General features: G+C 37.0%; 1 protein-coding gene across 1 annotated transcript in view; it reads left to right on the top strand.

Moving 5' to 3' along the window:
* Positions 1-2,569, top strand: part of YAF2 (YY1 associated factor 2) — a 4,946-nt gene extending 2,377 nt beyond the window's left edge. Inside the window, exon 2 of the mRNA XM_010006278.1 lies at positions 536-2,569. Within this exon, the coding sequence (XP_010004580.1) occupies positions 536-773 (238 nt within the window). The 3' untranslated portion in view covers positions 774-2,569. The remainder of the gene's footprint in view (positions 1-535) is intronic.
* Positions 2,570-16,258: the final 13,689 nt, after the last annotated feature.

Here is a 16,258-nt window from a genome sequence, read left to right as displayed (position 1 = left end):
GAATGCCAGAATTATAACAAAAAGTCCAGTTGAAATAATAGACTAGCAGTTCTAGTAAGGCTTTGAAATGAAGTAATGCCTGTTGCAAGTTAACACTGTCTATGCTGTTGTATTCAAAAGACAGACAATATTTCTTCATTATTGAACATCATTCTCTACTTAGAATTGTTGCTACTCTGGAGACGGATGCTTCTCTGGATTATGTGTATAACTTTCCATAGCCACAATAAGTATTTTGTTTTTAACAGTAAAAATCTTCACATGTGCAACACATCCATATTGCTGCACAGTTACATTGTTCATAAGGTCCACTTTTAAAATAATCTTAGCAGAAGGTACTGTGTTATGTTCAGCTATATTAATGTAAAACTTGTAAGAAACACTGTACCATAAATACTTGTTTTCCTGTGTATTTCATGTTGCACATAGCAGTCTTATGTCCACATATATGTTCTCCAGAGCTGCTAAAAGTAGGAGGAAGACAAGTTAATAAGATGGGTTGTGTGCTTTTAATATAATTATTCGCTTTATTTAGGCCAAGATTGAAAAATGTGGATCGAAGTAGTGCTCAGCATTTGGAAGTTACCGTTGGAGATCTGACAGTCATAATTACAGACTTTAAGGAGAAAACTAAGTCACCACCTGCTTCCAGTGCTGCTTCTGCAGATCAACACAGTCAGAGTGGTTCTAGCTCTGACAACACAGAGAGGGGAATGTCCAGGTCATCTTCACCCAGAGGAGAAGCGTCATCACTGAATGGGGAATCTCATTAAAGCTTAATTCCTCCAGTTTCTTTAGTCTCTTCTCTTCAAAACATGTGAATACATAACTTATGTCACCTGTTACCACATTTTTATGACAGATTATCCATGCACAATTGGTATGTTGACTGGAACATAATTTATGCAGTTTAAAAAAAATTTAAAAGTGCAGTGGTAGAAATAATAATTTAAATGCAATCTATAAATGCTTACAAAGCATTTTCAGACCAACTTTTTAATCTTCATGTGTAAAGGTGCCATGAAAATGTGGTTTGAATGTTCCTTATGCAGTGTTATTGGTAAGTCCATTTTCACTTTTAGTTTAGTGAATTCTAACACAACTCTTGGGAGTCTCTACTATTGGCATGTACTGAATTTAATTTTTTATAACATAGTTCAAGCTGCCTAAATATGTATTATTTGAGAATTGTGAAACATAGTTATATGTATGCAAGTCAGAGATCAACTTAATCAACTATTGCTGCAACAGAATTTTCATAATAATTATCTTCTTAAAAACACCTGCTGGTACTTGGTGTGGTTAAATAGGAAAAATGTTATTAAATAAAACATTTGTATGAATTTTTGCCAATGTTTGACACATTTTACTAGATTACTGTTACTGAATTATGTTGATGGTTTTACCAATATTTTTTCACACTTAAAACACTTATTGTAATGTTTACAAGCAAAATAGAAAACACATTCTAAGCGTTGATTGGTTAACCTTACAATTCAGGTAAAATACTACATTTGTCACTGTACACTGGTACTCTATGTTGTGTAACAAATATTTGAACCTCAGATGACTATGCATTTGGCAAAACCTAACATTTGGAAATACGAAAGTTTGAAAAAGCTTTAAAAGTAACAGAAGTGCAGTTCTCATTGCTGCTTAGTGCTGTTTCCTTGCCCTAGATTTATCTGGTGTCAGATAGTCACTTAGCATTCATTACACTAATATCAGATGTTGCGCAAGAATAAGGAATTAACAATAGCATTTCTTTTTTTGTTCCTGAATAAATTGATTTTGATTTGGCCTAATAGAAAATACGGTGTCATAAATCATATGAAAAAACACTGTCCCCTATTTTAAGGCATAAACTGCACTTAGCAATATGCTGATACAGAGCAGATTTACAATCTCATCTGGTATTATGTAAAATTACCAATAAAATATTTTTGTGAATACAGATTTTGCATTTTTGTTTACAACCAATAAGTGTTTTGATACATACGTACAATCCATGTATAAATTTTAAATTATAGATTCAGGTTCAGTACAAAAGTCCATTTAGCTCCTTTTAGTGACGTAGTGCGCTCACACTCCTGTTATGCTTTTTCATTAAAAATAAATATATTTTTAAGCCCATGTAAAAGTTGGATGTACCTTCCTGGTAGTGAATCCAGCCCCAAATTATTACCAACGTATGATACGTCTTCTTAACAGCTAAAACAATGGATTTTTGTAGCCCCTGACAATTGTGATGTTTGGTGGTTTCTTGTAGTAATGTATTTTTCTGTTTCTAATGCAGTACTTCTACAGGCACAATGGTACTGTTCTATTTTGTAAGATGCTAGTTGTGAAATACAGTTAGTTGCATAAAATGAAAGTCTGATGTGATATCTGAGAACATACATACCTCATTCCTTGGTGTTGCTGTTTAAACTTTTTAGACATCAAATGTTAATTATAGGCTATTTCAGATGGTTAACTACTGACCTGTTTATTATGTATTCTACTTTATCTTACTAAATAGGATGTCTGTTCAATGCCGTTACCTGGCCAAATCTTAGTATCTGTAAAACAATGCATTTTAAGGTTCTTAAATGTTTTGGGGGCTGGGCTGGTGTTCAGAATAACATACACTAGTTTTTAAAAGAGAAATACCTGCTTCTCAACTTTATTTTTTTATATTTTATTTTTAGGTGTGACTATTTACAGAATATGCTGATGTAAGGGATTACAAGAGAGCTGAAGCTGTTTAAAGTAAGCAGGTCAATGATAGCAAATTTGATTGCAAGATGTTTTATGAAATGTGTTTCTAATTTAAAATGTAATGAATACTAACACATTTCAGAATTCCTTGCAAACCAATCATAATCTGTTACCATTAATTCACTAAATGGGAACGTATTTTAATTAAACTTTATGTGAATAAACCACCCAGCACTGCCGACAAGATATCTCTGTATCTTCAGAAATAAGTAGCTTTTTGGTTTGTAAGGAAGGGAGGATGAAGTGGATTTGGCTCTGATTCAACTGTCTCTAGAGAATGATCTCAGAAATGTGGTACAGGTATGGTTATAATCAAAAGCAATGCAGAAAAGTCTCACCGTTCTTTATGGAATAAGACATAGAAAGGAAATTTCTAACCACAAATACAACACAAGTCATCTCGGATCTAAGAACTGAGCTGTGGTGGTTTTAACTGAACTATTACGTTGCCAGCGTTTACATTGCAATGATGCCTATTTTGGCATTAAGCAAAGTTTAGATCATTTTTGCCTGTTTGTGATTAAAGGGATGTATCAATGCTGACAGCAGAGTAGACGAATTCTAAGTAGTATATGGCATTTGACTCTGTTCATAATGTTATAATTTAAATGAACTTCACTTTCATAATTTGTCGAAAACCTAAGTCCTTTTTGTAACTGTAAATATATTTAAAAGCATCTTTACTCCATTTATAAAAAGTGAAAATTTAATGTTGTAATGTGTTTTGATTAGCTATTTTTCTCTGTGACTGCTCTCTGCATAAGACCTATTATTTGTTAAATTCTATATATGCCCCAGTTTTCAACAGCCATACATTCTGGGTTGTTCATAAAACGGTGACCCAACAAAGACAAGTGTGATAGTGTTCCATGTAAATGTGTTGATTGATTGTCTGGTTTCAGAAAAGAAAAGAGGGGAGAAATGGGGAAAACTGAAGTATAAATAGTTCATTGATAAAATATACAATAATTCAGTCTTGTCTCTTCCTAAGTTTGCCACTAATTGTATGTGGTATAAGGAAAAGAACAAATATGCAGTTGTAGACTATGATCCTTCTTTTTTTTTTTCCTGAAATTAAGTATGTATATTGGAGATAAACAAAAGTTGTTCTACTTAGCAGCAGGTTAAATTATGCCATGTAAAATCTTGATTCTAACAGAAGTGATAGTAAAAATAATTACATTTAAAAAAACTTCTAAAATTATTGATATTAAAAGTCTTGAAATTATGAGTATGACTGAAGTTTTAACCTATTACATGTTTCTTGAGATATTTTATGTCTTGTGGCATGGATTGTAAATTTTTTTTATATATAATTTGTGCGCTTCAGGTTTGTTAATATTATGGGTATTAAATTTTTAGGTAGCCATGTAAGATAGAATACTTTTTAGAACTAGTTTCCACCAGTTCACTATAATATTCAGGCAAGTCTTCTAAACTTGACACAAGCATATGGCTCTGCATCTGAGATTCTTTAATTTTCTTCTACTGTCTCAAAAGCCCAATAGTTCCCCACATTATGCTGATAGATTATATGTTTGTTATCCAGGATGGATTTGGCATGGAACTGTCTGTTGTGTAATTTTTGTATACATCCAGGGTACTTTACCTGTATCTGCTTGGTTTTTTTTCTTGTCACATGCCTTTATTTGACTCTGCTGCCTACTAGGGAGTCTCTGTGTACTTCTGTTCAAATATCAGAAATCATTTGGAAACAAATACAATTTAATTTCTCCAAAGGCAGCAGCAAGTGCTGTACTTGTAGTAAATTTGGCCTGTGGTCACTCAGGATTAAAGACAGGTAAGATAAAAAATTAAGGCTGGTTTTGGCTAAGGGATCAGACAAATACGATACTTTGCAGATGAATACTTCTATATTAATGTTAAGATTTGGGTGTGCTAGAAATAATGTTTGAGCTTCTGAAGGTTTTACTTACCTGCAGTTATGCCCAGACTTATGTCAAAGCAGTCTCAAATTAGCAAAAGCTGTACAGTAAAATCAGTCAAACTGAGAAAGCTCAGCTGGTTTTCTTTTTTACTATCAAAGAGACTTAAGAGATTTGTCTAAGAAAACAGTCAGATATTGAGCTTAGTTTGATGTCTAGAGAAGAACCCATGTTTTAATAAGAATTAACAGGGTTTAAATACTAAATTAAAATTGGCAAAATACTTCACAAGTTAATTACAAATCAGTGATTTACAGAAATTATTGTAACTTCCAGTCTAGAGTGGAGTAAATGGTGCAACAGCAATGGACAGCTGCACGCTTGCTAGTAAGTGGTGTTATCCAACAGCAAGTGATGTTTAAGTGACTTTCCTAAGACATGATGCAAGGAGATTGTGGTAGGTCTGTGAACAAGGTCTAGGAGTCCAGGGGTGCTTCCCTCTGTCTGATCTATGCCATTGGATTCCAACAGTGAAAGAAAATGTAGTGAACAAATAAATTAATTTCAGATCCTAGAGTCTTAATAATGCAGGAGCTGTTCACAGCTTCTGTTTAACTGTATAAATGAAAAGGAATTGAACCACCACTGTACAATACTTAATCCCCCAGGAGATGCTTTCAGTCCTAGTTTTGCCCCTTTTATTAGAGGAAACAGGCAAAACTAATCTGAAAGAACTGTCTGTGTCCACTGATACAGGGGACTGTAAGAGCAGACAGTTTAATGGGCACAAGAAATTTTAGCTGTACTTTAAAGGAGTGAAGCGTGAAAGATGCAGGGCAAAATCATATTCCATAGATCAAATGAGCATTACTAAGAATGACCACAAGAGATTGCTGTACCATTTGGGGTTTGTTAAAAGACAAAATGGTGACATGATTTAATAATTCCTTGTCCCAACTGTTTAAAAAGAAAATGACCACCAGAAAAAAATATAGTTCCAGGATCAATATATTTGTTTGTTAACAATTTAAATAGTACTTCCAAAAAGTTAATTGTTTTGTGGAAAATATGGCATATCTAGACAGAGGTAGGAACATCTGAGCAAGAAACCCTTCAAGACTACATCTTTAGGATCTAGACCACCTGGAAAAGTGTTATCTTTTAATTACACTGTTCTCTGTGTAGAAATACTGATCTTGGTCAATGTACTTGCAAAGTGAACAAGCTCCCTTAACCTTTAAGATTTTAAGAATTGTGGCTTTAGACCAATGGAGCTCAAATTTATACAATAGAGTTAGTGAGAAGACAACTGAGGAAAAGAGTGTTAAGCTGTTTTTTGGTAACCTGCTAACTACGTGCTCATAGTTTTCCATGTGAAGCAAAACTATACAAAAATATATAGAAGAAGGAAATTTATATAACCAGGACTATTGAAATTTGACTCCTTATGGCCTTCCTAAGCTCACTAGCTTATACAAACTACAAATTCTGTTTGGTTCAAAGGCAGGTGCAGATGCTTTGTCACTTGAAAAAGGATGGAGTTGCTCAGTCACTTAGCATCTGTTAAGCAAGTGCTCAGGCCCATTCTACTTTCTGAATACCCACTTTGGGAATACAGAAATTGAATATGCTATTTATATGCATCTAATATAAAACTACCGTCCATGAATAACCTATTTCAAGCTGATCCTTCTTTGCACAGAATAAATGAAAATGCTTCAATGCCAAGCCCAGTTTCTGATAGCACAGATCTCTGAGCAAGAAAATCTGCCATCTCTCTGATCATCTCTTACTGTAACAGCTTTCAGCTATTAATTAATCTCAGCAAGAGAATCCTCTTAAGATTGCATCTACTTTTTGAGTATCACTGCTCTCACTTCTGAAGAAAACACATTCTGATTCCTTCTCTTTTTTCTTTTTTTCTTTTTTTTTAAAGTACATCTATGATAAAGGTGGATGCAGTGAATTTCAGATAATTATTTTGCATGCATTTTTAAGTGGGGAATTTGACTGCTGTTCCTAGTTCTTTAATTGTATTTTGGTTTTTGTAAGACCAACAGTGGTATGTGGATCTTAGAGATCATCTATTAATGCTGACACCATTGTCCTTTCTATATAATTGGCATACTGAACAGATTCTTGCTCAGCAGACCTACTTACACCAATCCTGTACTATTCAAGCATTCTGGCTGAGGCGGCTGGCATTTTGGGATGCCAATTACTGGTCTTCATGTCTGCATTTCTGCAAAGGTCTGATTCTCTTGCTGGGTTACTTCCAAACATGGAAAAATAAGCAAAACACTTTCCAACTGATGGAGGCATAATGGTGCCAAAGAACTTGCAGTACCTGGAGGCTTTTTGAAAGGTGGAAGAAAATACACTCAGTGCCAGCTGGAGAAAGAGACCCAAGGAGCATGCACAGATACTGGGCGCTTTCTAAGCTTTGCTACAGAAACTGAAAATGTCAAAAACCTTCAAAAACCCTCAGTCCAACAGAAAGGCAGAGGAAAAGAACAAAGAAAATGTGTTGTTTGGGGTTTTTTTTTATGTTGTTGTTCTTGTTGTGGTTGTTTTTTTTATTTCAGAATAATACCCAGAAAAGCCACTATAAAATGTCTTCTTGGTGTGCTTAGTATTCCTTTATCTGTGTAGTGTATTGGAAGTAGGCAGTGTCCCACACTTCTTAAAGGTGTGTGTTGCTTTATAATTCTTGATACCTGTTGGTTCAATGACTTTTGGCCTAAAGATAGATGTAGGGTTTTGTGAATTCCATTTTAAATACCATGAACATTTCTCTCTTGGGTACAGATCATTTGCTGAAAGGGCAGTAGCTTTGATTAAAGATCTAGTCGGGAGCAAAATAGATTCCTCCTGTACATTTAGACACTACCAGTTTTAAGGGGTCTGATTCCTGGACTACTAGAAAAAGGGTAACAATATTGAAAGGGTGAGAAGAACCCAGACTAGAACAGATGTGGCTTCTGAAAAGAGTTTTGTGGCCAGTAGTTCATATGGTTGTTTTCGGTGATTATTTCAGACCTTAGCCCTTTAATCTTGAAGCATTGGTAGAGCATCCTCATAGACAAATCAAAACTACCAACAACACTGTCAGATGCTCTTAATATTTACTAAGTGCCTTAAACAGAGCATCACTGAGGCAATGGTTTGATTCAAAGGAAGTTTGATAAAAGATTTACTACTCTGGATGGAGCCACAGGTTATCAGTTGTAACCAGGGTGATGTTCCTGATTATAATACACCAGAATCTTAGATTTCATTGCTGATAGAAGTATCTAATAAGGAACAGTCCAGAAATTTCTGAGGCTTTCAATTTGTAAAACATACATTCTTTGGAGGAGATTTCTTTCTTCTAGTCAGCTGTGATAGCACACTGGAATATCACAGAAGTGAATAAAACTTGTGGGTATTTCTGGATGCTTTCACACTTCTCAGTTTCTCAGTCAAGGACAATATTACCTTTCTTGGGAATAGGTACAGAAGTTGGTTTTATTCATAGGGTTTATGTTTATCCAACAGTAGTTTTAAAGAATTTTATTGTCAGATAAAGGGCTTGTTATTTTGAAAATAAAAAATCTTACCTGCCAGGTGTCTTCCCCAAAATGAGTAAGTGCCTTTTCTGTTCTGACTCTTAGAAGTATTTACTTTGACAGATTGAATCTGAATGTCCTGGATAAACCAACTGTTATGTACTGGGTGTTACCAATGGCTTGTAATCCTTTCACTGAAAGAACAAGACAGAATGTAAGCCACTTGAGCTATTTTGAGACCTGATGTTATCAGAATTTTTATAACTGCTATGACTAGTATACTTCTAAGATGTAACTTTTCAGGAACTTGGTATTGATAGGAAATAAATATTTATTAAAAGAAGTATATAAAATAAATATTTATTTACCAAATTAAGAGAAAATGTTACACCATGGGGGGGAAACAGTCTTGCTGTTAGCAGTCCTGACTACTGAATGGAAAGTAAAACTGAGGCCCTGAACTCTGGGTGTAAAAGAATGCACAGTATTTGGTGAGTGATTAGGACTGTGAATCTTAGGTCCACATTCTAATAAAGTAGTTCTTCCTGCCTAAGTTTTTGCCAATTCTCAAGCAGAAAAGAAAGCATGAGCAGATATCAGTAAGAGGCCCTCTGGTTTTATTGGTGCTGCTTCCTAACTAGAGGATTTTTTTTTATTTGTTTTAACTTTTTTTTTTAAACTTTGCTCAGGACTGGTACAGCTGAAAGTATATTTTCCCTTAATTCTTAAGCCTAGACTTTGAATGGAGTTTCTCTGAGACACTTTTGTAGTGAAATCGTATTCCCTACAAACATTGAAGACAAAAATAAACATCTCTGTGAACGAAAGATTGTGTGTGGTTGTAATTTTTTAATACATAAAAATTTATTGTAAAAATTCTAAACTTACTCTGAGAAAAATGTAAGCATAATAATGGTCTACACTGAAAAGGTCTCAAGTGTAGCAGTCATAAGATAGAGTTTGATCATGAGATGCTACAAATTTTCCGTCTGATAAACTATGTTCTATTCCAGTTAAGCACTCCTTTAAATAAAGATGACGATACATTGCATTTAGCCAAGTGTATAGTAGCCCGTTAGTACACTGCCTTAAACTGACCTCTTTCTGACCTCAATTCAAAGATATTAAACAATTTAAAATTCTGAAGGCTTGGCAGAAAAGCTATGGAGAAGTGGCTGGAAAAAAACAGTAGGAATCACAGTACAAAGATTTTTTTTCCCCAGAATAAATACCCCACAGTTAATCTAACGGAATTATTTTAAAATTAACAACTCTATAGTTATTTCACATTGTTTGATAAACAGTTAGTTTCAGATGAGTATAAACAGATGTATTTGAAGCCCAGAATAATGACAGGTACTGAAATACCTTCAGGAATGAATTAATACTTCTTGTCTGTAAAGAATCCAACAAGGAATTATTTTTGGTAAAAACTTTTGTGGGTGCACTGAATTCAAACTTGAATGGCACAGGTGATGCTTAGGGTTTGTTGTGATAAATAAAATGGTAAATAAAAGTGTTAAGTTGCTCAGAACCCTTTTCTGTGTTTTTTTGTACTGGCTAGGAAAAAATGCAAGAAATAGAAGTGAACAGTTTGGAGATAAAGAGCAGATCTAGGGAATTTGATCTCAAAATGTCAAGAGGCCTCTGCTGATTTATTGGCACAGGTCATTCTCAGTATGATGGAAGTTGAGATACTCCCAAGAGTATCTTGCTCCTGAAGCAAGAAACTTGCATGAATACAAGTTTCTGTGCTTGCAAATTAAATAACAACTACAACTACTCATTTTGTTATGAAAGCAGGTTCTAAAAAAAAATGTAGGGGTTGTCTCAAGTTGTCTTCAAGTTACATACAGCTCCAGTGTTCAATTCTCTCTGACTTGTTTGTTGTGTTGCTTTGCAGTGTGAGGCTAAAATCCTACAAGACAATTCTTGAAAGATGGTTCCCTGTCCTGTTTTTGGTGGAGATGGGAGTTAATTTTCTTCCCCATAGCTGATACAATACTGGGTTTTGGAATTAGGATAATAAGACTGTTGATAACACACTGATGTTTTAATTGCTGCCAATAGCGCTTATGCTATGTCAAGGACTTCTTGGCTTCTCACATTGCCCTGCCAGTGAGGAGGCTGGGAGATTAACAAGAAGCAGGGGGGGACACAGCCAGGACAGATGACCCCAACTGGCCAAAGGGATATTCCATTCCATATGACATCATGCTGAACAATAAAACTATGGGGATTTGTCCAAGGGGTTGGCAGCTGCGTGGGGAATGGCTGAGCATCTATCTGCAGCTGGTGAGCAATTGCACATTCCATCAATTGTTTTGTATATTCTTTTATTATTATTTTTCCTTCCTTTTTTTGTCCTACAAAACTGTCTATCTCAACTCACCAGAGGAGGGGAGTGAGTGTGGTGTTTAGCTGCCTGCTGGGTTAAACCACAAAATTCCTTTGTCAGTTTCCCTTTTGTGTAGTAGGTGACTGAAGTGTTGGCCCTGAGAATGTAAACTCTTCACTCCAAGTAGGCAACATGTGAGGCTGATACATCCTCAGATGCAGAAAGCTTTTAATGCCACCCCGTAAGTGTTAGGCATAGATCCCAAAGCACAGACAAGCAAGTGGTAGCAAACTGTTAACATACCTACCAAGCTTGGTGCGAGCAGAAACACTGACTCGTACAAGACTTAATTGGCATCAGATACCAAAATAGGTCTATTGTCACTGATTAAGGGAGTCTAATATAGTCTACTTGTCTGTTTCAGAAGAACAGAAGGAACTCAAATGAGGACAGCAAGCTGTAAAGCCCTTCTATCACCCTTTTATTAATTTCTTCCCTCTGTTTACTGTTCAGTAAGTCCGGTACACAATTATGGGTCTGAAGATCAAAAAAAATTTCTTAAATTCCACACAAATGTTCTGGCAACCGTAGGAGATCACAGCATTCCACTATGGGCCTGGTGCCAGGAGATAGCTTAGGACAGGGCCCAATTTTATTTTACCCTTTCTTGACCTGAAAGAAAATAAAAAGACAAAAAAATCTTACTAAAGTTACTGATAAAAGATGGGTGAAAGAAGGCTGAGTAATGTGTAAGTGTAACCACAAGTCAGCAGCGCTTACAGTTTCAGGCTTGAAGTTGAGTGCAAAACAATATTCCAACTACTCACCAATTCCACTGCCACCCATGTAGTGGAATAGTTTGAGATCACAATTCTAATGACACTTTTGATAAATCAGAATAATGTCTGCATACCCCAGGGAGTGGCACAAGACTGTGCAAAGTAAGCTGACTGCTTACCATAACTACTTCTGTGAACGCCTTAGAGGTATATTTGTTATTTCAGCCTGTTATATCTTGGGTGTTGGTCTGTTATGTAGCTGTTTTATCAAGTTTTAAAAGGGGGAGTCAGTACAAAAGAAAGTGTTAGTGTCTTATCTCCCTGATAACTCAAGTCCTCCATGCTTTAAGCAGCTAGTAATTTTGACTGCTCTAATCTGGTGTTTGAATTAATAATTCTGGAAATAAAGCAACCCCTAGAGAAAAATATGTGGAGAGACAAACATTAGGACTTAATATGTCTATCCTTGATATGTCTTTAGATTTGTTTAAAACATTAAACCCTTCTTGAAGAGGACCAGGGAGCAAAAGCAGAGTACAAATAATCAAAATACAAAGGTAAAATAGCAAGTGGTCTTGCTACAAATGGACAAAGTAAATCAACTCTTCACCTGTTTTGACTGACTGACTGCTTTTGAGAACCTTTCCTTACTGAGTGGCCCTGTGTCATCTTTTCCATTCCAGGCTAGGCTGCTGTTTCAAAATAGGGGCAACTGGCTACGTGGCTCACTGCCTCCAGTGTATCATCTGTCCTGCATTGCTGAATGACTATCTGAGTCCCTGACAACTCTCCTAAATCTCTGTTTCCTCTTGGAAGGGCAGCTGGCAGCTGTCATCTAACATTTAGTTTTCTCACCTTAGCTGTTTGCTAGATGCGGTTTCAGTCTCCTAGCCATGCAGGCTTTTTGCACTTGGAGATAGTATATACACAAAATGTATAGATTTTTTACATTAAATATAAAAAACCACAACTGAAAAAAAAACAAAAAACCAGCAGTTTTCAGTCTGTGGTATGAGGATTTCATAAGCTAATGCATTCCTTCTGAGTGTCTTCAAAAAAAGTGACTAAAATGAACATACTTACTACAAGAAGCATTACATCCACTGCATAGAGGCTGCACTGCTGGAAAAGGTAGAAAATATCTTATAGGATTAATTTCACATTTAGCTGATGATCTTAAAAATCAAACTTTCAAGCCAGAATGCAAAATTGCTATTGTGTATGATTACTGTTGCTAAATATTTATTCTATTACAACAAAAAAATTGTGTTGTATTGTAGGAGCTTAAAGACCCTGATCTAGATGTTAGAGAACTCAAAGTACTTGATGCTTGTAACAAACAACAGCAAGACAAGAGGATATTGCATCAAGAAGTCGGATGATACCACATGCCCAACACATGGTAGTAAAGCAGTTTCCCCTTGCTTGCCCAGTGTTGCAATCTATCATAGCAAAGTGTTGCCACTGCAGGTTGTAGGAAAGGGCACATGAACATCAAAGAAAGTGTCTTTGCCTTTGAAAAACCCTTAACTGGTCTGCACACAGGCAGCATTGGCACAAATCTATCAGCACAAGATCTTATTGCTTTGCAAACTTAACGAATGCTTTAACTTCCTGAAAGAACAAAACCAGAAGGAACGATATAAATGCCTCTGATTAGAACTGTTTGTTTTTAATTAGCAGAAAGTTGGAGTGGAAATTGATTTATCTCTTTGTTCTCTCTGCTGCATCAGATCAATGTCAGTTGGTCTGTTTTACCTCTTGACCTAATGAGTTGTCAGAATTTTTATTTCATTTTCTGGCATACAGTAACTGCTCTTATGACGTTTGAACACACTTGCAGAAGTGTAAGATGTGGATTCTTTTAAAAAATCAATTGTCCTAACTACTTATTTAACATCTGTACTTCACTAAGATGACTGTTTTCTGGATTTCAGCTGTTTTCTGGACATAATAAATACCACTGAATCCTAAAGATGCAAAAGTTACCATGGCTTAGTAACTAAATTCGAGTCAAGAAAAGGATTTCAAGATTTAAAATTGGTAACAAATTGAGAGAACCTTTTCATGTTTTAAGTTTATTCAAGACTAGCAAACATTATACCATAAAATGTTATATATTGTTCATTAACTGCTTATGGTGAATAAGAAAGATACAGAAATAATTTTCTTTAAAGAACTCTAAAAGCTCAATTATTGTTTTTTCTCAGAGATATGACATTTCTGTCCCTTTTGCTTTTCTTTGTTACTCACAAGACTGAGTTTCTATTGAGAAGCATTCAAACCAACCGATAATTAGATTAAATGAACAGATTTTGCAGTGTGAGGAAAAGGCTTGTGTGTGTAACTTCCTCTGTGTTTTTTTCTCCCTGATTGCACCAGATACCTGAAAAAAAAGATACTTAACTTTCTCTCTGACCTTTCATCAGTTATATTTTTAGAGCACTGCAGGTACATTCTTGCTCATTAATTATTCAGGCATTATTGAACATCACTGAAGACAATCCTTTCTTCCTACATCATCTCTCTTCAGCACTCCTGATTTTTTCTTTTCTCATTTAAGAATATACTTTCTTCTTCTAAAGCATGGAAGTATTATTGCTGCTACATTCATTCTTGGTCCCTCTTTAACACCCTCTGGACCTCATTTTTCCTGACTGAACGCTCTTCAACACAAAAGGCAAATGTCAGTCCTCAGTAGGGACTAACTGGTCTTCACTTGTATGCTCAGTGTCAGTAAATCCTCCGTTGTAGCCCTCCACTCTGACCCTCACATTGCTATGTTATGTAGTCCCCGCTGTATGGAATTGATAAAGGGCTGTGAACTGAGAAAGTCAGAAAATTCATGACCCAGGTCTGCAGGCAGATATGCAATGAGAGTAATAAGACAGGCTTTGAACACAAACACTAATTCAGGAAAGCTGGTAGAATGGTGGGTTCATCTGTTGGGACAGAAAACAGGGGCAGAAAGCCCAGCTAAGACTTTGAGTGGCACTTTGAGAGCTGGTTCTTTCTGTGGTGCATGCCAGCACATGGATCTCACTAACACAAATTCCACTTAATTAAGCAAATTCTTTCTAGATAATTCTTTTTCCAAATCCTCCCTCAATTTCAGATATGACTCTCCCATCATCACCCTGCCACTATTGGCTCTCAAGTCTCATAAGTGCTCCTCATCCTCCCTGGTCCCTTACTTCTCTTGGATTCTACTGCTTCTTTTCTCAGTCCCGATTTCCCTGCTTGTATCTCTTAGTAACCATCCTGGTATCAGCACAGCAAACACAGCTGAGAATCCAGTATTTCTGAAGGCCACCTTTTTTCCTCGCTTCTACTTTTGTTTTGAGGAAGAAGTGATGAACAATTTTGGCAGGATAATTTTGTCACTACTTCTCTTGCAGCTACTAGAGTTGCCAGCTGGCATTCTGATTTCCTGCTTCTTTTTAACAGAGCCAAGAGCAGCAGTAAGCTACAGCTCAGCTGTAGCTGCCCATGGGCTATGGGCATTCACGTATGACATACACCCTGAAGGCCCCAGAATCTACAACACAACTATTTTTTTAAGCTGTGTTGTAAATCATATTGGCATTCTTCTTAAAATGCAGGGTCCTGAATTTATGTGATTAAGCAGGGATGTCATTACTCATTTAAAGTAACCATCCTGGTATCAGCACAGCAAACACAGCTGAGAATCCAGTATTTCTGAAGGCCACCTTTTTTCCTCGCTTCTACTTTTGTTTTGAGGAAGAAGTGATGAACAATTTTGGCAGGATAATTTTGTCACTACTTCTCTTGCAGCTACTAGAGTTGCCAGCTGGCATTCTGATTTCCTGCTTCTTTTTAACAGAGCCAAGAGCAGCAGTAAGCTACAGCTCAGCTGTAGCTGCCCATGGGCTATGGGCATTCACGTATGACATACACCCTGAAGGCCCCAGAATCTACAACACAACTATTTTTTTAAGCTGTGTTGTAAATCATATTGGCATTCTTCTTAAAATGCAGGGTCCTGAATTTATGTGATTAAGCAGGGATGTCATTACTCATTTAAAATAGGTCTGTAGAGAAAAAAAAAAAAAAAAGAGAAAAATCCTTATTGGAAAGTGTAGTCTGTAGAGAAAACAAATGGACCATAAGCACCAAAAAAGCAAGCAGAATTATTTCAAGTTTGCCTTTTTTTAAAAAAATAAAATGTTAGGAGCTGAGGGAGGAGCACTGACTGATGACTTCTAAACATTTACCTTGGCGACAGTGGGTTAAGCTGCTGTGCCCTGGCTGGGCAGACTGGGCCAGGGAGAGGGGATGCAATACTGCACTGGACTCAGCAGAAATCCAACCAACATTCCCTCTGTCTAGCAGGACACCCACCTATTATGTCTTCACATCATTGCGCTGCTTCTCAGACCTACTTCTTGGACTCCAGAAGCACAACTTGGTGAGCCAAGGGAACCCTCTCTTTGGTGGTGACCACCAACAAATCCTTCAGGCCCGATTTACCAAGCTTCTCTGCCCCAGCTGGGACCCAGGCTATAGAAGGGAGGGGGTCTGGAATCGTGCGTCTACCCGGAGAAAGGACACCGGTGCAAGCCCAGATGCCTGACAAATGTGAGGGAATATCCCTTGGAAGAGGCAGCGGTGAAGCTTTTACACTCGAAAGTCGAAGATACCACGGCAGAAACCTTAAGTGTGGGGAAAAAGCATCGTTTTCGGGGACTTTGGCCTCACTTTTTTCCGGTCACAAAGACGAGGCGGGACAGAGGCCTGCGCGCTGAGCCTGCGGAGCTCGGGTTTGCCAAGACTGGTCGCCGCCTCTGCCTGGGCCCCGTCTTCCCTCTGCTTCTTACCAGGGACCCATTTTCCAGAGGCCTGCGGGAGCGGCCCGGCCCGGCCGCCCCCAAGGGCCGCGGTGCAGCCCAGCGGCTCCTCCCGAGCCCTCCCCGGGGCAGCGCCACC

Source organism: Chaetura pelagica, unplaced genomic scaffold, assembly GCF_000747805.2.
Source record: "Chaetura pelagica isolate M959 unplaced genomic scaffold, ChaPel_1.0 scaffold108, whole genome shotgun sequence".
NCBI classification, from domain to species: Eukaryota; Metazoa; Chordata; class Aves; order Apodiformes; family Apodidae; genus Chaetura; species Chaetura pelagica.
Note: the sequence above shows the minus strand (reverse complement) of the source record. Positions and strands in the feature narration are given on the sequence as shown.